The sequence below is a fragment of the Octopus bimaculoides genome, chromosome 24, assembly GCF_001194135.2.
Source record: "Octopus bimaculoides isolate UCB-OBI-ISO-001 chromosome 24, ASM119413v2, whole genome shotgun sequence".
Classification (NCBI taxonomy): Eukaryota; Metazoa; Mollusca; class Cephalopoda; order Octopoda; family Octopodidae; genus Octopus; species Octopus bimaculoides.
The window spans coordinates 1,222,651-1,243,177 of record NC_069004.1 but is presented as its reverse complement, the minus strand read 5'-3'; the positions used below and the strand labels follow the sequence as shown (position 1 = coordinate 1,243,177).

The following is a 20,527-nucleotide window of genomic DNA, read 5'->3' as shown; positions in this document are numbered from 1 at the left end:
GGTGCCTCTTCGTAGTCGCTCGATCTGCTAGAAATAGCAGCTTAATCACCCTCAATTTACAAGGACTTTAGAATATAAAAGTGAAATGAATGCATGTATTTATGTTAAATTATTTCGGCTCAGACATATTTTCCAGGAAGGTCATAATTAGCCAATATTTCGGTTTCCTTTCACAAACTGAAAGTGGAAATAATATTGACCACTATTCGACAATAACTTGAACTCAAAATTTTTTTCTAAGTTTTCAATGATGGACACAATGATTTTGGCAAAAAAAAAATTAAGTTTTTTTTTTTTTTTCGGGAAATTACACGTATAAAAATACGGAAGTTTTTTTTTTTCCGTTTCGCGCTGCATTATCGTAAAACTACGGCGCTTAAAACCTAGACAACTGAAGAAATTACAGTTTTGGGCGCACTAGATAATTTCTATTCTTTAGAAACCCCCAAAGGCGGTCTCCAGTTTGCCTTCGTTTGAATGTTTATTCAAAGTACAAGACATATCAAGCTTGTTGGTAAGATATAAGGAAGTTTGCATCACCTGCCAGAGCAACTGAAAACGGAAAGCGATGGGAAATGGATACAGTGAAATATTTTGTCGTAACATTCTTAGAATTGTGTCAATCCTCCTCCAAATAAGGCAAGGACATTATTTTATAAACAGACAAATGTGGAATTTGAATTCTGAGCGTAATGGTCTACAGCAAAGAGACTGATACACAATACAATTATACACACAAATATGTTCTCTTACTTACCCAAGTGATTTGGCTGTCGAAGACCACTCAGAGAAACTTGTAAAATTTAAAACAGCTTTTGTTGTCCAGTGTAAATAATGTCTTAAATTGGACTGTTTCAAAAACCTAACTTGATTACTACCATTGTTATAGAGCTCCTATTAATTACTGGTACCGCTCACAGCTGCTTTGTATGTCGTTCATTCTCTAGTCTTTATTTCAAACCAGCTGTTATTTTCATATTGCGCGGAACAATGCTTTCAATAAATATAACATTTCTTTGTCAAAACTACAGAAGCTAACCTAATAGTGTGCTTTCTTTCTTTCGCTTTATTTATTTTATATACACCTATTATAAACTATATACTGGCTGCGTATAGAATTGAAGATCATATGAAAGTGTTACTGTTGTTAGAATTGTATATAAACTGTGTACTAGATGTATTGAACAACAATTATTAGAGGAGAAGTTGAGAAATAAAACACAGACGAGACGAAGTTTAACATCATTTGCAACCCCTAGTACTCTTTACACCATTGATTTTCAACCAGGGTCTACACAGCCCCTGTTGGGGAGGGTCCTTATACGATCTTTTTTTTTTCTTTTTACTTTATGAGCAAATAAATGGCTTATACTTTACAATACACCAAATATTTTAACAATCTTTTGAAATACAATTCCAAATAATATTTGCTAATAAAAATATAAGATTTTTTAAGCATCAAATGACTGGAGTAAAATGAGAATTAAGAGGATCCATAGATAACAAATGGTTGAGAAGTCTTACTTTATACAGTTAGAAAGCACCACACAATCTCGTACTTTTGATGTTCTTTATATAAGTATGTGCACGGTCTCATTTACATTTCGTTTTATGTAGGACTGCTCACCACACCATTTCATTTACCCTTCTCTGCTATTGTTCATATAAAGAACATGCAATTTTGTTCATGCCTCTGGGGCTATTCATAAATGTTTGAACATCATATAAAGTTTCAGATTCCCATATAAGTTGGAGGTCTCCCTCTTCTGTCGGCTCATTTCATCCACCTGTCATGCTGGGGCACTGCCTTGAAGGGCTTAGTCGAACAAATCAACTCTGGTCTCTTTTGCCCGACTGTACAGGAACATAAACAAACCAATACAGGTTGCCGAGTAGTGGCAGAGGACAAACACAAAGACACACACACATATATATGTATATATACGACAGACTTCCTCACAGTTTCCATCTACCAAATTCACTCACAAGGCATTGGTTATAAATAAGTCAAGCAAAGACAATGAGGAACCACTGCTGTGTCTTTCGCAAGAAAAATCATGAATCTTTGGGCTTTGATTTTCAGGTTCATAACCACCAACACCTGTAAAACAGGTATGGTACATGAAGAGAGAGAGGGGGGGGAGAGAACGGTAATAATTATGTGGCTGAGAGTGTTTTGAATCTGGTCTTGCTGAAACAAGATTATTATGTATATGGAAAAGAATAGATTTATGTCCAAATTGTTTGTTTATTGTTCTCAGTGTTATCGCCAGCAGGTCTTTTGCTACTATCAGTAAAGTGCCTAAATATATACATATACACATATATATTATGTTATGTTATACATTGTGTTAACCAACTAAAAACTCGTTATCGTTTGTGTTTTCATGAGATTTTGATTGAGGTTTTCATTTATGACGTTTTAGTATAGCAGTCCCAGGCAGTTATTAAAGTGGTTTCTTTATAATAAAGCAATTACATTGTTGGTGGGGTTCAACAAATAATTAAAAATATCACCTAATTGGGTTATATAATTGTTTGTCAGTTATTTCTCGTTTACATGTCCCTATGTGAAGGTGTGTGGCCTAGCGTTAGGGTGTTGGTCTTGTGATCGCAAGATTGTGGTTTCGATTCCCGAACCAGCAGCACATTGTGTTCTTGAACAAAGGACCTTATTTCATGTTGCTCTGTGACCACTTTGACACCTGATGTGTGGCACACTGTGCCCTCGTACAAGCAATGTTGATTTGGAGGAAGTGAGCTTATGTACTGCACGAGCATTTGATCGCTAGAAACAAATCACCTGAGCAGCAGCTTCAGCAAGAAATTGCAGGACCCTCATCTGCCGTCCTTGGCAGGAGAGGCCATCACCATCATTTGATATCCGTTGTCCATGCTGGCATGGGTTGGATGGTTTGACACACACACAGTAATCCCATGCCATATCACAGTTCATTTATAATAGAATAAATATATACAAATTATAAAAATAATAAAATATATATATATATATATACAATTATATATATATATATATATATATACACACACACACACACACACAAATTATAATTATATTCAGGAAGCAAGAGCGAAAATGACCTGTCTCCGGCAAGCTCAAAGTGCTGATATAAATTTTGATAACATGCTCACCACTTGATTAATGATTTTTATCCTTATATTCTATTATTAATAAATAAATAAATATATACAAATTATAAAAATAATTTTTTTAAATATACAGTAATGTTTCTACTTTGTGGATTTTCACCTATCGCAGGGGCTTTTGGAACATAACATCCACAATAGTCAAGGGATTACTGTATATGCACACACACACACACAATGGGCTTCTTTCAGTTTCTGTCCACCAAATCCATTCACAAGGCACTGGTTGGCCCAGGGCTATAGTAAAAAAACATTTTCCCAAAATACCACACAGTGGGACTGAACCCAAGACAACATGGTTGTTAAGCAAGCTCCTCAACTACACAGTCACACCTGCACCTTTCTAAATAAAAACTGGACGTTCTTTTCCCTCATATTCCTCCCACATTCTTCCCATGACCCTCTGGTTGAAATATGACTCCTAGTTGACAGTTTTACTGATTAGTCAATCAGTTTAGTCAGTTTACAAAACCTCAACAGTTAAATGTGTTTGTAACGACAACAACAACAACGACAAGACTGTTTGTTGATGTATGTCATTGTTTGTTAAAGGCTTTTGTTGTTAGTTTCTGAACAGGCTTTAAATTATGCTGCCATGAATTTCAATTTTATGCATTTATTATTTGTAGATATGTACCTGGGTACTCACCTTGATTGTATGTGGCTGTGGGCGTTGACATTTGTAAAACAATCTGTTAAAGAGAATAGTGTCAGGAGAGAAATAAAATAAAATATATAATTTGTATATAGTTTGTTAAAAGGTGTAACTGAACTGGTAAGATCTGGGAGAATCTGTGTTTGTGTGTGATTCTTGCACAGGGGCTATGCTTGTTTCTGTACTGTTCCAGTTTTAGTATGTGTGTTACTGAAGCAATATAATTGTGTGTGTGTGTAAATAATATAACACAAAGGTAATGTAGAAAAATAAACAGAGTTGTTATAAGGAAGGAAATGTCCTTATATTTCATGTGTAGATGTGTGTGTGTGAATGTGTGTGCGTGACGTCAAACTAATACATTCCATGTGCAGGTCTTTTTGTTGTTTTGTTATAGTTATTTTTAATGTTCGATTATTCGATTAGGCTATATATATATATATATATATATATTTGGTTTGACTAATATATATATATATCATTGTTGGTTAGTCAGAGGAAGAGTAGCGGTGCCGTACCCATGACATATTTGTAGTTCCACTGTGATTGGTGGGTGGGAGGGGAAGAAAGGAAGGAATCCTTGAGTCAGTGGTTATGTCATCTGACTTTCAACCTTTTTAAATGCTTATATTTTAGAGTGGACTCTTCCTGTTAGAGGCAAGCAAAAGCAAGGCACTGGTGTTCAAATCTTTGTGTCAGTGTCTGTCCTCTCTCTTGCTTGACAACCAGTGTTGGTTTGTTTACATCCCCGTAACTCAGCAATTTGGCAAGAAACCGATATGAATAAGTGCCATGCCTAAAAAGTAAGTACTAATGTCACTTTGTTCAACTGAAAGCCTTTCAAGCTGGTGCTCCAGCATGGCTGCAATCCAATGACTGAAAAGAAGTAAACGGTCAAAAGCAAGATGCCATCGTTATTAATGCTGTGAGTCCTTCTCAGTGAAGAGGAATCAGTCTTGTGGGGCTGCATGGTAACCTCACTACTTCTACTACCACAAAAAAAGCAGCCAAGTACATTCTATAAAATGGTTGGCATCAAACTATAGGGACCTTGTTAAAGGAGGCCTTGAAGCATGATCCAATTTTCAGATCCTGTCAAGCCATCACATTCGTGCCAGCATGGGACATGGACATTAAAAGATAACGATACTTGTGTGTGTGTGGTAAGTAGCTTGCTTACCAACCACATGGTTCTGGGTTCAGTCTCACTGCGTAGCACCTTGGGCAAGTGTCTTCTACTATAGCCCCAGACCAACCAAAGCCTTGTGAGTGGATTCGCATCCATATATTATATACAAAAGTGAAAACGTGTACAATTTTTCACGACCAGCTTACCTCACTAGTGTAACTTTTTGCACTTTTAAATGGAATAATCACCTTGAAACAATAGTCAGCATAACTACCACCCCGCCAACCATTGTATGTCTTAGCTTCGCCCACCATGTTTCAAAGCCACAGACAATGAACCGTATACATTAGTAAGGCATCTCAGGCTTCCCACTTTCTCTAGCTTCATTTTCACAGATTTGTTGTTTGTGGTTTTCTCTCTTTCTTTCTTTTCATTTATCTCCACCACCACTTCCTACACTATAGACTATATTGCTTCCCAATTTTTATTGTAGTATTTTTCTTTTTTTCTCTGTTTGGGAGGTACAACAGACATGTGATTTAGTATGTCACAAGACGAATTCTTGAAGCAGAGCCAATTGGCAGGAAACCTATGGTTAGACAATGAAAGAGAGGGTTGGATTTAATATCCATAGTAACTGTTGGTCATGTTTGGGAATCCAGCCAGAAAGTCTAAGGATGGCCGCTTCAGATAGGACCACAGTCTGATGACTGAAACAAGAGGCAAAAGATGAGGTGTGTGTCTGTGTGCCTTTGTCTTGGCTCCATGGGATGGTTATAAATAAGCATCTTTATTACATAAGCAATGTTATGTTTCCAGTCTTCTGTGCAAAACATAATCTGACCATTGGGAAATGTTACCTTATCTGGAAACAGGTGAGAGTTGGTGATGGCCTTTTCAGAGTCGGCAGTTATGGAAGAAAATATGGTGAGACAGCTATGTGTGTGTGTGTGTGTGTGTGTATATACATACATGAAGGACTTCCTCACAGTTTCCACCTTCCAAATTTTCTCACAAGGCATTGATTAGCTTGGGGCCATGGTTGAAGAAACTTGTCAAAGGTGTCACATAGCAGAAATGAACCTGAAAATTTTTTTTGGGGTTTTTGCAGGATCACTTCTCGGGTACTGGGCTGGGTTAGTACAATTCATTTGTGAAAACTGTATGTTCAAACTATGTACATAAACACAAACACACACACACACACACACCTGTATTGAAGTCGTCACCACCTGGATGACTGCAGGTGAGGAGGAACTCTGAGCAGAATCAAAGTTTCCAAATGCACTCTACTATATGTATTAAGTCTTTATTTATAGCCAAAAATAAACACACACACACATATATATATGTAGAATGATACATAACTATGTAATGTATATATATGCTTTGAAATTCGAAATGTGGTATTACCCATTGTTAAAGTATTAAATGTGTTTTTATAGTGTCTGGTTACACTTCTTGACTTCACTATACAAATCTGTATATTGTGTGATTTTTACATATTAGATATGAGTGTATCTGAGACATCACAAAACAATAAACTCTCACTCTGCCTTGCTTTTTAACATATTAACCTTCTTATGCCTTTCTTTTTACAAAAAAAAACTCTTTCAAATACTGTTTCTCTTCTAAAAAGAAAACAACAAACTTGAAAGTTTCGACGAACTCTGAGGAGTCTTTATAAGTCAACATTATTATGTTGATTCTCTGAGGCCATGAGTTGACAGAACCAGTAGCATGCCAGGCTATCTTGATGTTCTGAGTTCAAATTCCACCACGCGCGCGCATGTGTGTGTGTGAAATTTAATTCTTCGTATCAAACCTACTCACTGCCCACTTATATCGGCTCAAGAGGAACAAAGTTTTGTTTTTTTTGTTTTTTTTGCATGTTACACGGGTTAATAATTTACATAAACCTCTTGCTGGTTATCTCGCTTATCAGAGACAGAACACAATGAGACATTTAATAAGTTACTGATGCCTCCTGATGAAATATTAATGCCAACTGTTTCTAACATCTCTTGGACAAATCTCAAAGAAAGCTATTTATGTATCTGCTTCTGTATTATCCCTTGCCAGTGGCACACAAACCACACCCATGCTGGTGCCACATAAAAAGCACCTGGTACACTCTGTAATGTAGTTGACATTAGGAAGGGCATCCAGCCATAGAAACAATGCCAAAACAGACAATTGGAGCCAGAGCAGCTTTCCAGGTTCGCCAGCTCCTGACAAAATGTCCAATCCATGCCAGCATGGGAAACCAGTTTAAGCGTAAAACAGTCAAAATATCTGGGCTGAATATGGCCGGTTTAAATGCAAAAGGGTTAAACCAGGAAGCTTGTATTGGAGAGCCGGGAGTGGTCTGAGGCAGGTGGGTATTGAAACAGAATTATTCCACATTATTGTGACTGGTAAGGCAAGGGTCACCTAATTCTTCCAAGAAGTATTTTATGAACAATATAACAGCAGCAGCAGCTTGACAATAGAAACAGTAAATAAACCAACAGCTTGAGAAATCTTCGTATGACAATGATTTGTATAAGGAAGGGATCCCAGGCCAAGTTAAGGGTCAGTAGGTCATAGCAATGGGAGCTTCTGAAGAGTGGTTTTCCCATTGGCTTCATACAGTTACTTAATACTCTGACAATTAAATCTTTCATCTGTTGACATTAAAACAACTGAATTATTTTCTGGGAATATTTTTTCTTTTCTCTTTTTTAAGCTTGGTTGTTTGTTCATCGGAGAACATATGAACAATAGCAACGGTGGTGTTGTCTATTGCTTCAAAAGCCAGTTTGTTTATTCGGTGGTGCCCTGAAGGTAGAAATAAACTAATCCCATAAATAAAGGCACCACTGGCTACATGAGCCGAAGTAACAAGAACCACTCACAGTTAATAAAGGACTTACACTTGAATATCATTTCCTCCGCCTTTTGTTCCTCAGTCAAGCTACAGAAGCAGCAGAAGTCAGCCATGTCTCACTTAAAACTTATTTCCCTGGTTTCGCTTCTTACTCATCATCTGTTGCACACACGAACAGCTGCCCTCATTAATCTATTTGTCTTCTTGTTGTTCGTTTGTTTATTTAACCTTAAATAAACCCTGGGCCGCTATATCAAAGGCTTTTTGAATTAGCAAATCATTAGAGCATCTAGATAAAATGCTTCACAATATTTGCTCTGACTCTCTGTCTTCTCTGGGTTCAAATCCTTGTGAGGTTTCTTTGCTTTTCATACTTTCAGGGTTGATGTAAAAAAAAAAAAAAAGAAACAAGGTACCATAAGCAGAGGCCAGCTTTGCAACCACATGGCTTGATTGTAAAGTTAAGACATAGCTGTGGTTAAGATATGGTTATATGGTTAAGAGATAGCTTTGTGATTAAGAAGTTTGTTTCATAGTAACGTTACTAGTTCAATTCCATTGCACAGCATGCTAGCTGTTTTCTGTCATAGCTTTGGATTCATGAAAGAACTGTCTGCTGGAAACTCAGAAGACCTGTCAGTAGATTGCCTCTAATTTTGAGGTCATAGACTTCATCCAATTCCATCAAGTCTTTCGGTGCTTTTAGTGGTGTTTACTCAGTCGCATGAAACACCACCCCACTCAAGTACAGCACATATTTATTTATTTATTGCCCACAGGGGGCTAAACGTAGAAGGGACGAACAAGGACAGACAAAGGGATTAAAGTCAATTTCATCAACCCCAGTGCGTAACTGGTACTTATTTAATCGACCCTGAAAGGATGAAAGGCACATTATCCAACATTTCCTTCCTTTTCTCAAGACAGTTAGGTGTGGTTTGAAGGCAATTTAGCTGCAATTTCTATCAGAATTGGTAAGCACGTAAAAGTTGCCTCACCGTCTTGTGTTGTTACTGAATGGTTAATTATGTTATCACGAACTGATGAGAGAGTTGACTCACATAGATGGTCAGCATGCTAGAAATAACAGTCAAATTTCCCTCAAATCAGAAATCCCCCTTCTCCAATCTTTTTCACTAAGGAAGGATACATCTGATAATGCTGTCTTATATACCTTTAAAAAGAAAAAAAATGGGAAGGTCACGACTGGAATACTTTTGATGATAGGTTTGTGTCGTGCAATAAAAATTAGCCTGGAGCTCATCAACAATGACAGCTTTCACCTGCTTTATTTCCTATCATCCTCCTTATCTCATCTCATTTTAATATTCCACCCTCAGCCTCCTCCACCACCATCACCACTATATCTGGCCTGGACTGATAAGACCCTTACTTCTCATTCAGCTTGAAACAATTTGATTGATTGGTTTATAATTAAGTAGCAGCTCTTTTGTATATTTTTGATGTTAATTTAGTCGTTTCAGTGACGAGATTAACAGTAGTGGATTGATTTACACAGACAAAGGTGAGTGTTTGGCAATTGGATGCTGGGGGATCTCTCTCTCTTTCCTTCTTTTACATCAATGGCTTAAATCAATGATAGGGACTATACCAAAGACCCCTTATTTTTAGGGCCTCCAAGAAATGCTGTTGTGGTGGGCAGCTGCAACAGGAGGTTGTTCTGTATATTTGTATATTTTCTTTTTAGTGATAAGATTAACGACAGATTTAAACAGACAAGGTATTTGTCTAGCAATTAGATGGTAGGAGATGGCTTAATCAGAGAGAGAGCAACCCCCCTTTCCAGGATCCCTTTTTATAGAGCTTCCAATATTGCAGCTGCAACAGGGGTCGTTTTCTATGTGTTTGTGTATTTTCATTATATTTATAAACGTTGTTTTTATTTGATTTAACCTTTGTTTTTGTTTTGTTTTTTTACAAATTACTGATTTTACCTTTTTGTTTTGTTTTTCTTTTTTTTTTTTTTTTGGTCTTCTGCAGGTGAAATATGGTGAAAGTCTCACAGATTTCTGATTCTACGTTTTGGTGACACAAGCGAGAAATGGAACTGAAAGTAATTGTCGACGGTTTCGTCCGGGTGGTATGTGGGGTGAGCGAGGAAACAACATGCCAGGATATCGTCATTGCACTTGCACGCGCCATCGGCCGGGCAGGTCGTTTCTCTCTGTTGGAGAAATGGCGCAATCAGGAACGTTCTTTACCACCTTGGGAGAAACCATTTCTAGTTCTGCAGAAATGGGGCCAGTATGCATCAGACGTGCAGTTTATCTTGCAGCAAACGGATACTGTACCTGCAACTGCTGCAACTAAAAAACCTAACGAATGTCTTGATAAATCTGGTGCTTCGTCCAATGATGCCGTGAGGGCACAGAATTTGTCCCCAATATCATCTCAAGCTCAAGATTACAGTGTGAAGAGGTCGTTAACTTTCAGTGGAGCTATGTACAGTTCCCAAGAGAAACCGAAACCCTCTCGCTCACATACACGGCGCAGCCTTCCTCTCAGCACCACAAATGAGTCCTCCATAGCATCTTCACAAACTTCTTCCCAATCACATCATCATCATTATAATAACCAAGTCCCAAAGCAGCCACAATATCGCGTTAATTCTTCATCACCATATCAGCAGAATCGACCAGAACCATCACATTCAAATCAACCCTATACACGACAACAACAACACCACCACCACCAACAATCACAACAACAACAACAACAAAAATTATTTCAAAACCAACATCCATATATACAGAAACCCATATCTTCCATTAAACCTCAACCAAAACCTCGAAATCTTCCACTAAAACCTATTAATGAGAAACAACCAGTTCGAACTATTGGCACTGTGTCTCCTATACAGAGTTACAGCCATTTGTCTCTATCTACAAATCAGGACTTACCAAACAGAATATCGCACAATAATGTTCCGGGACCAAATTCCCAAAATACAACTGGCAATGTTGGGGATTCGTCTATGAACAACAATTATTACAGCAGAAATACCAAGCCTAATAATAATAATAATAATAATGACAGTAATTCTCACAGTCATCTACAGACGTTTAAAAGTGTTCATAACGATGTTGACAAAGTCTTGTCTGAGAAATCAACTTATAATGAGTTTAAGGATAATCCAGACATTGACGAGGATAAGAGTAAAGTGTTAAGTTCCTTCCATTCTAGCACCAACAAAACTATTTTGCATGATAACAGGATTCTATCAGACATCGAAGAATATGATCTTGAGAAAAATTACCCCTTTTCAGCCGTGTCTCCAATGCCGAGCAAAACGGCAGAGTATTACAGGATACAGGGACAAAACTATGTTGACCAACTGACCAGAGATCGGGATCCTCAGATTTTGTATCAATTGATTGATCAACAGCATAATGAAATTGAATTAAAAAAGACCTTAATTAAGGATTTAGAACAAGGTATGTGCTTCTGTTTTATATTTTTATTGTAATTAGATATTTGGTTTAATTTTTAGGCATGGCTGTGTGGTTAAGTAGTTTGCTTCCCAACCATGTGATATTCAGTTCAGTCCTACTGTACAAGTGGGGGAAAGTGTCTTCTACTATAGCCTTGGGCCAACCAAAGACTTGTGAGTGGATTTGGTAGACAGAAACTGAAAGAAGCCCATTGTATATATATATATATATGTGTGTGTCTGCATCTATGTATTTATTCTGCTTACTTAAAATAACAACCAAATCTCCCTCAAATTCCACCCTAAATGAGCACATCGGGGATTCCTAGATATACTATCCCTGAAAACATGATGGGATGGTCACAGTTGGAATGGTTTTGACTATAGATCTACTCTGTCAAGGCTGAATTCAGACATCAACAGCAATAGTACAGTGTGTGTGTGTGTGTGTGTATGAGAGAGAGGGGGAGAGAGAGAGAGAGAGTGAATTGAGAATGAATGAAAGACAAGCACACACCTGTAGAAACCTCATTAATAGGCCTGCCTCATTAGCTTAATTTCTCAGGCTCTTGTGTGGAGAGCTTGACAGAAATATTAGATTATGGGAAAGAATGACTGACATTACTGATTTAATCCAAGTGACCTCCTGCAAAGCTTGATTTGCAGCTTAATTCCAAAATCTGTTTCCCATAAACAGGGTCTCGGAATCCTTAATTCACGACAGCTCATTCAGATTTCTGGAGTTTAGTAGTGGACCCTTGCCATTGAAATGTAGATACTCTGTGATTATATTTTAATGTTAATTCATGTTTGTGAATTGTTAATACTGAAGCAGGTGCAACACAAAATGCAAGCTTGCGTGTTATAGTATTCTCTGTGTGTGTGTGTGTGTGTGTTCGCACGTGTCGATTAAATGAAGCTGTTAGTTAACCCCAAAAGTTCTCTCAGAGATACAGCCTCTATAGTGAGTGTGTGTGTGTTTGTGTGTTTCAGTGTGTGCATGTGTGTTGGTGAGAGTATGTGTGTGATGGTGTGTATGTGTTGTAAGGGAGTGTCGGTGAGAGATGTGTGTGTTGGCGAGGATCTGCGTAAGTCAGGAATGTGTGTGTATATGAATGTATTGGCCAACTTTTTCTAATCATAAAGTAACATAAAACTATCTGTGATTATGTTGGTTTGCATATAAAACCGTGTGTGTGTGTGTACATTTGTGCATGTGCACACATGCTTATGTAATCGTGTGTACACGTGCAGTACAGGTGCACACATGCATGCATGTTTCAGAAATAAAACCAAATACCTGGGCTGTCCACCAACTATACTTCTGCCTGTTTCTGATACATCCCACTTGTGGGTGTTCCTACATTAGCAGAGGAGGGGGTGTTGACGAAAACTCCCGGCTTAGTTCCTTGCCAACTTTAGTCTTCTGATGCCCTTTTACAAAAGATACGAAAGGTTACGACCCATTATCATTCTACCCTTTGAGACCAGCAGGACAGTCCACCTATCAGTGAATACCTGTGGTCGTGGAATGTCAGGCATTTGATTCTGTTCGTTTGACAAACCAAAACACTAAAGCTCACTCTTTAATGACCTTTTATCAACGAGTAAATCTCATACCTACATCAGAGACATCTAATGGGGATTACGAATTAATTAGTTTATCTTCTTTCACTCATTAGACTGCGGCTTTGCTGGGGCACTACCTTGAAGAATTTTAGTCGAATGAATCGGTCCCATGACTTAATTTTTTTTTTTTTAAACCTGATACCTATTCTGTCAGGCTCTTTTGCCAGACCACTAAGTTACAGGGATGTAAACACCCCAACACCAGTTGTCAAGCAGTGGTGGGGGACAAACACACAGACATATATATTTATATATAGAAGGGAAAAAGGGAATTGAAAAATCCTGGCATTCTTGTACGTGCAGGGCCCTGTTTCTCCCTCATCTCTTTCCCTCTTGCTAAACATTTCCCCCAATTCTCATTCCCTTACACCTGTCATTCACCTATCTATGGTACAACCTGGCTGCTGTAACCACCTGAGAGCATATTACATCTCCTCCCCTTCTCGTTACCTCCCTCCTCCCCTTCTCCTTGGACCCACTTCCATTTCTCATTATCATCTCCCTCCTCTGCTATACTCCATTCTTGACCCTTCTCTTATCATCAATCATTCTCAATCCCCTCCCCTACCATCATAACCCACCTACTCTGGCCCCTTATATATCCCCATCCCTCCCTCTCCACTGCTCATCATTCTGATCCGTTCTCTCATTCCTGAGTCATTCTTCTACCTCTCACCCTACCCACCCCCTCTTCCTGCTGGCATTTCCTTCAACAGCGCCCCCACCCTTGTTTGTCACTCACTCCCATCCTTACCTATTTGCTACTCTCCCCTCACACTCTCTCTATCCTCTCTCTCCTTTTGCTCACCTTCTTGTACCTTGAGAATTTGTTGTGGCACCTTATTAGAATGACACTAAGTTTATTTTATATTCATTTATTTCCCCCCCCCCAAAAAAAGCGATTTACTAATATGGCGTTTCTTTATTTCTCTTCATTTCACAGAAATTGTCTCAGCTGAAGAATTACTTGAAAACAGAAAAGAAATTGCAGCTTTTGAAAGTTTGTCCGACAGTTACACAGAGGAATTGAGTGAGATTGAGAATGAGGACTGGCAAGGTGTTGTGGACCAGGAACTCCGCAATGAGGAAGCGTTGAAGTCGGAATTGGCCAACCACAGACAGGAACTTCATAATATGGAGGATCAGTTGCAGAAGGTTAATAGCAAAATAGCTGATCTAAACAAACAACTGGAATCCGAGGTGAACAAGTGCAATGAGGAGATTAATACGATACAGAAGAAGATCGAAGAGGAAACGGCTGAAGATGGGGAACGGGAGAAAATGTTGGATGAGTTGACTGAACAGGTGAACCAAGTTGAGAAGGAATTCAAAGAGAAAGAACATAAAGAAAATGAACTGATGGAGCGAGTGAAGGATTTGAACCTGAACGATCTGGAGAAAAGTTCGGTTGTCAGCACAAACAAAACGGCAAACACTGGAACAGGTGAGGGCTGTAAGCTAGACATTGGTTTATTTTCTCTACCTTTTCTGTACATGGTCGTTTATCACCTTTACCATCACCATCACCATCATCATCATCATCATTTAACGTCCATTGTCCATGCTGGAATGGGTTATCATTATCACCATAAGTGTCATCACCTCTGCTCTCATCATCATCATCATCATTTCTCTTAGCATTATCACTATCACCATCATAATCATCACCATCATAATCATCACTCTCATCATCATCATCGTCATCATCATCACTCATTGCAATAGGGAAAGATATTTTATAAATAAGAGTTGTCAGTTGGTAAACAAATCTGATTGTCATGGTAACAGTGGTGATCAGAGTGAGAATAATGGTGATGACGACAACAACGATGGTGATGACGATGTTGGATCTGAACCGTTTCCACTCTGTTTTCACCATAGTTGATTTGAAGTGGTAACAAAAATCATGTTATTATCAGAATAAGGTACACACAATCCCAAAGACTCAGTCTTCAGCAATATAACAATGTTGATATTAATAACTCTAAGTTTGAGGAACAACATTTGTTTGCCAAACTTTGAACCGTTATTCTGAAGGCAGCAAACTGGTGGAGTCATTAGGACACCAGACAAAATGCTTAGCTGCAGGTTTTCTGGCTTTACGTTCTGAGTTCAAATTCTGCCAAGGTCTACTTAGCCTTTCATCATTTTGGGGTTGATAAAATCAAGTACCAGTCAAGTAGAGGTTGATGTCATTGACTTTACACCCCCCCCAAAAAAAAAAAATTTCAGGCCTTGTACTAATAGAAAGAATTATTAATCTGATGTTTGAAACATAAATTAACATAAATTACCACAATTTTCATGGAATGTTTGAATTTAGATCACTAAAGAAAAAGAAAAACAACAAGTTTGTATCAAAGACCACTTTCTAATGCGATTACCTCATTTTCTACAGGTCCTACCCATGGAAATAGGTAGGTTCTGCACAGTTGACTGACCAAAAAAATAAAAAATAAGACCATTCTCACCACCCACTTAGCTTCTACCATAGTCAGTTCCTCTGCACAGATGGTTCAGGTGTGTTGGCTCTCTCTCTCTCTTTTGGCCTTTGCTGTGCAGCTTGCTTCTTGTCGTTTCCCCCCTTTTTTTTCCCCCCCAGTCAGTGTTGCTACATTGCTACTATTGTGGTTAGCATTGCCATTCCCATATTATTAATAATATATTAATACCAGAAATTTTTGCTACACAGAAATACGTCTCTTACTTTTACTGACACGTATTCTAATAAATACAACAATCTCATTCCTGTTGTGTCCACATTTTTAGTATTATCTGCTAAAATGATGTTGTTGCTATTGTTGTTGTTGTTGTTGTTGTTTAGCTTAAGTCTTAACTAAATTTCATTATTTCTTGGCTGTTTTATTTTTTTATACTTCAAACAATGGCTTTTTTCTATTTTATCATTTATTTTTGTACGCAATAGAATTTTTGTCTGAAAATACATCAATATTTATGTTTTCTGTCTATTGCTTATTCTATTCCATTTTTTTTTTTTCCTTTTATAATCAAACTACTTTACCTCTTCTATTCTTAATGATTTCTCATTTAATTGCAGTAGCTTAAATGGCTAAATTAAATGTTTCTTTATATTCCATTTAGCCACTTTAGAAAACTCTAGTATTTTCTGATTTCCATGTTATTGTAGATGGCTTAAACAGATTTATGAGAAAGGTGGCTTTATCATCTCATGAAAATATAGTAAATTAATGTTAATAATCTTAATGTTAAATTTAAAATTAGGCGACGAGCTGGCAGAATCGTTAGCATGCCAGGAAAAATGCTTAACAGCATTTCATCCGTCTTTATGTTCTGAGTTCAAATTCAGCCATGGTTGACTTTGCTGTTTATCCCTTTGGGGTTGATGTAATATTAACATAAGTGCAAGTTGCTGGTTCAATTCCACTGCACGGCACCTTTGCCAACTATCTATTGCCCAAGATGCCATACCTAGAGACTGAACCTGAAGCCACATGGTTGCAAAGTGAGCGTCTTACCCTTACAGCCGTGTAAATATTAAAAACATTATTAACCTACTTTCTAAGTATTCAAAAATCCAAATGATAGTTAATTATCTGAATATTTAAAAATTGATTAATTATTAATTTTGGATACTTTGACATTTAGTGATATACAAGTCGATTAAGTACTTGAAACCTGAGTGCTGTCGTTTCTAATCCACGGGGAATGGATAAAAATATATCAGCTGGAAAACATTATCCTAATCCTAAGAGTTTGGTCATTGGATGGCAAAATGGTGCAGAAAATGTCTCCATAACCCATTTTATCAAAATGCTAATAAAACAAATATCTGTCAAAGAGCATAGGCTCGAAACATAAAGGACTTTCTCACTTCCCGAACATTAAACTAATACATCTGTTTGTTGTTTACACACCCATGTTCATCTTCTGTTTTCTTGTGAAATCTCACTACATATATATATATATATATATATCTCTTGAACTCAGTGCTTTGTAAACAGGGCTTGACTTCAATCTTAGATACTTTTCTGCCTGAAAATGTTCCTAATACCTCTTGTAGAGTCTGTTTATCCAAAGCTGGACTTGCTGGTCATATGAGATTTCATGATCGGATTTAGTAATTGAAGAGAAAGCCACCTTTCTTTTGTAAAGAAGTGACAGCCACCATACAAGTATATATATATAGTTATTTCCAAGCTCTAATTAAAATAATTATTCTATATTAATGATTCATCTATATTTTTGGTGTTTTAATTAATTCTTTGTTGTTCAATTTTTTTTTTTTTTTCTCTTTTAACTTTATTTTTGCAGTTGTTTTAAAGTTATTGGAGAAGCAACATCAATTTGCTCGTCAAAGCACCTCTGGGTCAAAAGATGTTGCTGGATGTAGGTCTTCACCTGAGGACGTGGTTCAAACCGAAGACAATAGTGTATTGTCTGGTGAAGGTGTCTGGGTTTAAATGTCAACTGGATTCGTCTATGTGGTTTTTTTTTTTTTTTTTTTTTTTTTTTTTTTTTTTTTTTTTTTTTTGTCTATTCGTGTTGGGGACATCTGCAATAGACTGGCATGCTATCAAAAGGGAGATAAATCTGATCTCCTTAATCTTATTCAATCTGGATCTACATATCAAATACCTTGGACTTTGTCTCGTTGAGGCATTTGTCATCATGTAAATATTAACCTAGTAAAAACTATCATTATACAAATATAACATAATATATACATATAAACAGAAATGAGTGGTAGAATAATAGCAATAATAGCTTTTATATCATTAAAAAAAAAGAAAATTATTTTGACAGTTCATAACTCATACATTTTCACCCCCATTCCTTTAACTCTACTACAGCTATTTGGAAAGATAAATAGTGAAAAATACCTGAGCAGGTATGCTAAGGTGATAACATTATCTCCCTGTCTCAGCAGAGGATTCAACTTGTAACTTGAAAATAATAAATTTTCCATACAATAGAATATTAGAGCTACAGTTGTTATCAGATCGCTGCACATACACGTACTGTCTACACTTTGAGCACTGCTCCAAATGTTATTTCACATACCCCATATACACAGCATATGGAGGAGAGTGCACTGCTTTACATATATACCCTACACTCTGAGTAGTGATTAGAGGGTATTGCTCCAAACATTATATACTTATTGTACATTCACCACACGCACACACACACACACTTTTTAGACTTTACAAAGATCAAAGAACAGGCCATCAAACTTCCATACTTTGCAATCAGCACTGGTCCATTTCCAGGCTGTATGCCTTCCTGTCTCTTCTACCATCACTACTCCAATATGCTATGCTCCGCTGAACATTGCCAATTCTATACCCTCTACTTATAGAATTTCATTTTGTCTTCCCATCACCTTACCAAAAAGCATTCTAAATGCTCACCCAGTTTTTTTCCACTTCCAGAACTGCATTGTCCCCCTTGGAATCTGCCATATCCATATTTTCCCTTCAGCCAATAACCTGCAACAATTCTAGCTAATCATCACTAGCTTCCATTAAGGGGGAGAGCCAAGACGGGGACTCTACAGTTTAACAGTCTCATCTCTTTTTCCCACAGATCAAAGTAATTAAGGAGAAGAGCTAAAAAAGTGGTTATATAGAGTTTGACACTCTCCTCTTCTTTAGACTGATAAAAACAGTTGAGGGGGCCAAAAAGGGAGCTATAGAGTTTGACCCCCCCCCTCCCTTCTTTTACAGACTGATAAAAACTTTTAAGGAGAGAGGCCAAAAAGGAGCATTGTAGAGCGTGACCCCCACTCCTCTCTTCTTCAGACTGACAAATATAAACTGTTGCTAATAAACTTTGTGTGTGTGTGTGTGTGGGTGTGTTCTAAACCTGGCCCAAGACAGTGGAGAGAATCTCAATGTTTTTGGGGTCCAAAATCTCTCCAGGGCTTTACTTTGCATTTATCACTTCCAGGAAGAATGCTGTAAAGGATGTCTGAACATCAACTCACCTGAGTCGATTTAATTGACTACCATCACCTGTCTACAAAAATTCACCATGTTTCTAGTCAATATATATTAAATAATCATTGTGTGTGTGTGTATCATTATATATATATATATATTGTGTGTGTGTGTGCATATATATATATACACACACACATACACATGTGTATATGCATCAGTATATGTGTATGTATATGCATGCATACTGTGTGTATGTGTGTATGTATATATATATATATATATATATATATATAATATAAATAATATATAAACATGCATATATCCATACATATATGTACATACCTACATCTATATGCATACATACACGCATATATTGTATGTATGATTATACACACATGTATGTGTATCCGTGTGTATGTGTGTGTAAAGCCAAATAAAACGCACTAACATGTTCTTCCCACCCCTCTTGTTAGAGAAGCACCATGGCCAGTAAATACGATGCTAAACGTCTGGCTCGAAACCCACGGGTCCGGATCCTATCGCTAAAATTGTATTTTATCTCCCAGTTTAGCATTAAAAAAATTCTTTTTAAATAAAAATGAAAAAAACTAATTAGGAGATAATTAACTGTAATTAATGCTATCTTGCCTTGTTGTGACTGAAACGTCTGGGTTGAACAGTTATCTCCCCTTTAACTTATAGAAGTCGACCATATTTTTTATTCAAGATGCATTTTGTTTGTTTGAAAGATTGTTTTCATTTTTTTTGTTTTTTTTAATACATTTTCATTAAAGATTTCTTACACACATATACTGCTGTGTTCTTTGTATGTTCTTGTGTATTATTGTAATTCTTATTCCTTTTACTATAAGTTATCTTTTAAACTTATTTTATATACAAACTCTTAGTATTACACAAAGAGATTATACGAAACCAAGCGTTGATACCGATGGGTTTTCTAGGTTTTGGGGGGTTTTTTTCAAAGTAAATAAAAAAAAATCTTGCAGTTGTCTTCATCTTCGACAGACAGTTTTATTTATATATATATATATATAAAGTTTTATTTCTGAAGTAACTAATGCTGAAGGTGTGTGTGTGTGTGTGTGTGTGTGCAAGACATGGTCTACTCAGTTTCCATCTACCAAATCCACTCACAAAGTTTTGGTCAGCCCACAGCTGTAGAAGAAAAAAAATTGCACTTGCTCAAGCTGCTATACGGTAGGCTTGAACCTGAAACCACATGGTTGGGAAGCAAGCTTCTCAAAGGCACAGCCACACTTCTGCCTTCACAGACAATTAATCCAAATTACCAAAGCACTAATTATCTGCTAATATAGAGAAGTACATGTAAACTTGGTGTCAAATATTTTGGTGTATCATTAACACACCATTCAGCTGTCATCAAATGTGAAGCTTTGCATTCTTGTATTCTTTTACTCTTTGCAATCATTGGTGCATGGCCATACTAGGGCAACACTTTTTAAGGCTTTAGCAGATCATATCAATGCCAGCACTTGTTTCAGTCCTCTGGTATTTCATTACTTGTTAAATGTTTTGTTATAAAAGGCTACATTGACATACTTAGGCACACCCATCTATATATATTTATATATATATATATATATATATATATATATAATGTTCTTTTCTACTCTGGGCACAAGGCCTGAAATTTTGGGGGAAGGGGCCAGTCGATTAGATC

At 37.1% G+C, this 20,527-nt stretch overlaps 1 protein-coding gene across 6 annotated transcripts in view; it reads left to right on the top strand.

The window, feature by feature from the left end:
• LOC106870767 (putative mediator of RNA polymerase II transcription subunit 7) overlaps positions 1 to 19,635 on the top strand; it is a 25,901-nt gene extending 6,266 nt beyond the window's left edge. Inside the window, exons 2-5 of one of the 6 annotated variants that reach the window (XR_008266729.1) lie at positions 9,823 to 11,276; positions 13,845 to 14,354; positions 15,300 to 15,421; positions 17,195 to 17,320. Coding sequence is in view for 5 of the 6 variants with exons in the window: in XM_014916961.2 (XP_014772447.1) it covers positions 9,884 to 11,276; positions 13,845 to 14,354; positions 17,195 to 17,343 (2,052 nt within the window). In the remaining variant the exon portion in view is untranslated. Of the gene's footprint in view, positions 1 to 4,463; positions 4,627 to 9,822; positions 11,277 to 13,844; positions 14,355 to 15,299; positions 15,422 to 17,194 lie in introns of those variants that run through there. The other 5 variants (XM_014916964.2, XM_052976534.1, XM_014916962.2 and 2 more) reach the window with 5 other exon arrangements.
• Positions 19,636 to 20,527: the final 892 nt, after the last annotated feature.